Here is a 1,313-nt window from a genome sequence, read left to right as displayed (position 1 = left end):
GGACCATCCTGCGCCTTAACCACCTGAGCTAGTCGTGACAACTTCCAGACGTGTGTTGGCATGTGCTCCTTCAGCAAGGTCGCCGTCGCAAAAGTCTCGCCGCACTTGTCGCAGCGGAACACGCTGGCAGACGAGTGAACGAGCAAGTGGTGGCTGAGGCGACTGTCAGACACGAAGCTGGCAGTGCAGTAGGGGCAGGCGAAGGGCTTGTTGGCCTTGTGCACCAGCTCGTGCTTCTTCAGGTGATTAGGACGTTTGAAGTGGGCGGGGCACTGCTTGCAGAAGAACTTGCGTTTGGAGCGGCGAACCTGAAACAAACATAGATCATCGTCAGGCGGGTGCTGCGTCTGGCTCGCCGAGTTCCTCGTATTGCTACGTGTCCATGCCGTGAACTGGATCGTTAAAACCCTAAGATGCTAGTCCACGTGACTTACTTTTTCCTCTTCCACGTTCGGTCCAAGGTCCCAACCGTGAGAAAGCCAGTTCCGTACCTGAGATTACCAGCGCCAAATTTAGAATTAAAAACCCGCTAATAGAAAAGAACTACTTCACCGCGGACGAAGGTAACGCCAGAGGCAGTTCATGAGAACGGAAATCAACCCCCCACGCGACCTCAACCTGAACTACCCATCCCCGACATTTGTCGCCCACAAAAAAAAGTGTGAACATCCGATACCGCCGCAACTCATGAACGGCCTCCCAGAACCACCATATACACACCTGCTCCTCGCCGTCGTTGGCCTCGTCGTTGCTGATATCCTGGTCACCGAAGACGTCGTCGTGCACCTGGTCATCGTTCTCCTCCGGGCGCGGCAGTGGCAGTCCGTTGTCCATGATCACCTCATCCTTGGGTTCGGTTTTGATGGTGATGTCCGAGTGTATCTCGTCCTTCACGAAGCCCACGGAGCTGATGACGGGGCCGGCATCCACATCAGTCTTCACATCGTCGCCGGACTTGATAGGGATCGGCAGCATCGGCAGCTCGGCGAGCACCTTTACGTCCACCTCTGCAACCAAGCCAAACATAAGTGCAAAGCCCCCCAAGGCCGCGACGGCAACTGTGGACAGGCCAAGGTGTTGTGTGCGCCCTGCGGTGGGTGACGAAAAGCGTGAAGCAGTAGAAATCCTGGTGAGGGAGGGGGAGGCGGCGGCCCGGGCGGCGGCCACAGTGAGCCTGCATGGGCCGAGCCTAGCGTGTAAATCCTGCCATGACCGTCAGCGAGAGCTCTCCCTGCTTGATGGATGAGCGCGCTGTCTGGGGCGGGGGCCGGCCGGGGCGCGCAGGGCGCAGGGTGGGGTCGAGAGCGGCGGGG

At 58.6% G+C, this 1,313-nt stretch overlaps 1 protein-coding gene across 1 annotated transcript in view; it reads right to left on the bottom strand.

Moving 5' to 3' along the window:
• LOC113215280 (zinc finger protein 497-like) overlaps positions 1-1,026 on the bottom strand; it is a 6,519-nt gene extending 5,493 nt beyond the window's left edge. The window contains exons 1-2 of the mRNA XM_052275618.1: positions 721-1,026; positions 5-308 (exon numbers count right to left, since the gene is read on the bottom strand). Coding sequence (XP_052131578.1) covers positions 5-308; positions 721-1,026 — 610 coding nt within the window. The remainder of the gene's footprint in view (positions 1-4; positions 309-720) is intronic.
• Positions 1,027-1,313: the final 287 nt, after the last annotated feature.

The sequence above is a fragment of the Frankliniella occidentalis genome, unplaced genomic scaffold, assembly GCF_000697945.3.
Source record: "Frankliniella occidentalis isolate FOCC.00 unplaced genomic scaffold, Focc_3.1 Scaffold703, whole genome shotgun sequence".
Taxonomy (NCBI): domain Eukaryota; kingdom Metazoa; phylum Arthropoda; class Insecta; order Thysanoptera; family Thripidae; genus Frankliniella; species Frankliniella occidentalis.
This window is presented reverse-complemented; position numbering and strand designations above follow the sequence as displayed.